This window comes from Centruroides sculpturatus, unplaced genomic scaffold (genome assembly GCF_000671375.1).
Source record: "Centruroides sculpturatus isolate CEXI.00-Female unplaced genomic scaffold, Cexi_2.0 scaffold2220, whole genome shotgun sequence".
Taxonomy (NCBI): domain Eukaryota; kingdom Metazoa; phylum Arthropoda; class Arachnida; order Scorpiones; family Buthidae; genus Centruroides; species Centruroides sculpturatus.
The window spans coordinates 59,607-61,126 of record NW_019386468.1 but is presented as its reverse complement, the minus strand read 5'-3'; the positions used below and the strand labels follow the sequence as shown (position 1 = coordinate 61,126).

The 1,520-nt window shown below is 36.5% G+C and overlaps 1 protein-coding gene across 1 annotated transcript; it reads left to right on the top strand.

Moving 5' to 3' along the window:
* The first annotated feature begins 818 nt into the window (after positions 1–818).
* LOC111615074 lies at positions 819–1,520 on the top strand. Its single transcript, XM_023356450.1, has one exon. It carries the CDS (start codon positions 819–821, stop codon positions 1,518–1,520), a length of 702 nt encoding a protein of 233 aa, XP_023212218.1.

The window sequence follows — 1,520 nt, the reverse complement described above, 5'->3', positions numbered from 1 at the left end:
AGAAGCAACAATACCCAGAATTCTCTCTCTGGGAAAAACCCAGTTCCCGTTTTTCTATCCGGGATTCCCGGGAAACTCGTAGAGGAGTGGCGCCATCTCACCAGTCCGTGATTTGTCGCCGCAAGTGGTTTAACACTGTTTGGTGAGTGTTTCTTATACGTGGTTTTGTTCATTAAGTTATTCTGAGCATTTCGTTGGTTATTTGGTTAAGTACTGTTAATTTTTTGTGAAGCTACCAGAGTTTAAAGCTATTAGCTTTAAACAAAGGCAGCTAAGCCTAGTTAGGCTTAGGAATCTAGTTGATAGACACGTGTTTTGTAACTTTTTAGTTTCAAGCGGGTTATCAATAGTAATATATCGTTGGACCCGGCTGGTTACGTAGATTAACGTGCCGTCTGTAATTTTGATATCTGTTCAGTGGTTTTATTTATATTTCACTCTCAGCAAAAACTATTCCTTTGTTTAGCTATTAATTTGTAAAAACTTTTACCTTGATTTCCCATTTGCGTTATATTATAGAATAGGGAATTTAGTTAAGGGGTAGTTTATTATTAAGTTTAAGCAATTCTTTTGGGCTGTTTTTGTATGTGTTGCTGCTGAAAGTGTCTTCAGATAAAACAAAGGATATTTTGGAAGTAGAAGACGAAGGTGATAAAGTAAAAGAATACAGAAATAGCATAAAAGAAATACAGAGATGCATTAATCAAAGCAAAAACATTAATAGAGTTTTAAAAAAGAGTGCTCTAACACACATCGATTGTTTGTCCGAGCTCTTTGAAGATTTATTGTTGCTCTATCAAGAAATAAAACCAACCGAGATGGATGAAGAACTAAAGAAGACAATTGATATTAAAGAAATAAAAGTAGGCGTCAAAGATATGAGACAAATAAGAAATGGAGTTATACTGAGATGCAGCTCCAAAGAGGGAGCAGAGAGATTAAAATCTGAAATAAACAATTCTAACAAATTCGAGGCCAAGGCACCCAGAAAACTAAATCCAAGGATTACAATAAACAAAATACCTTTCAGCTGGAAAAACACATATGTCAAAAAGAACTTGATGATATATAACACAGAGCTGCAAGATGACAACTTCAGACCACTCTTTCCCATCAACAAAGACGAGCACACTGAATTGTGTGCCTGGGTAATGGAACTAATGCCATCTTGTCGCAGGAAATTAAAGGACAATGGAGACATAATTTCAATAGGTTGGAACAGCTCAAAGATAAGAGACTTCTATAACTTCAAGCGCTGTAACAAGTGTTTTCATTATGGACATCTTGGAAAGGAATGTAACGCTGGGATTCACTGCCCTGACTGCTCAAAAGCGGGTCATAATGCACGTGAATGTGAGTGTGAGTTACACGAGTTACAATGCATCAATTGCGAGAAATATAACAAATCATGCCGAAGAGAGCAAGATAAAGTAAATACCAATCATAGAGCCAGAAATCGCAAGTGTCCTGACTTTAAATACCAGTGTGAGGTAGCTAAAGCAAGAGTATGCGAATATTAA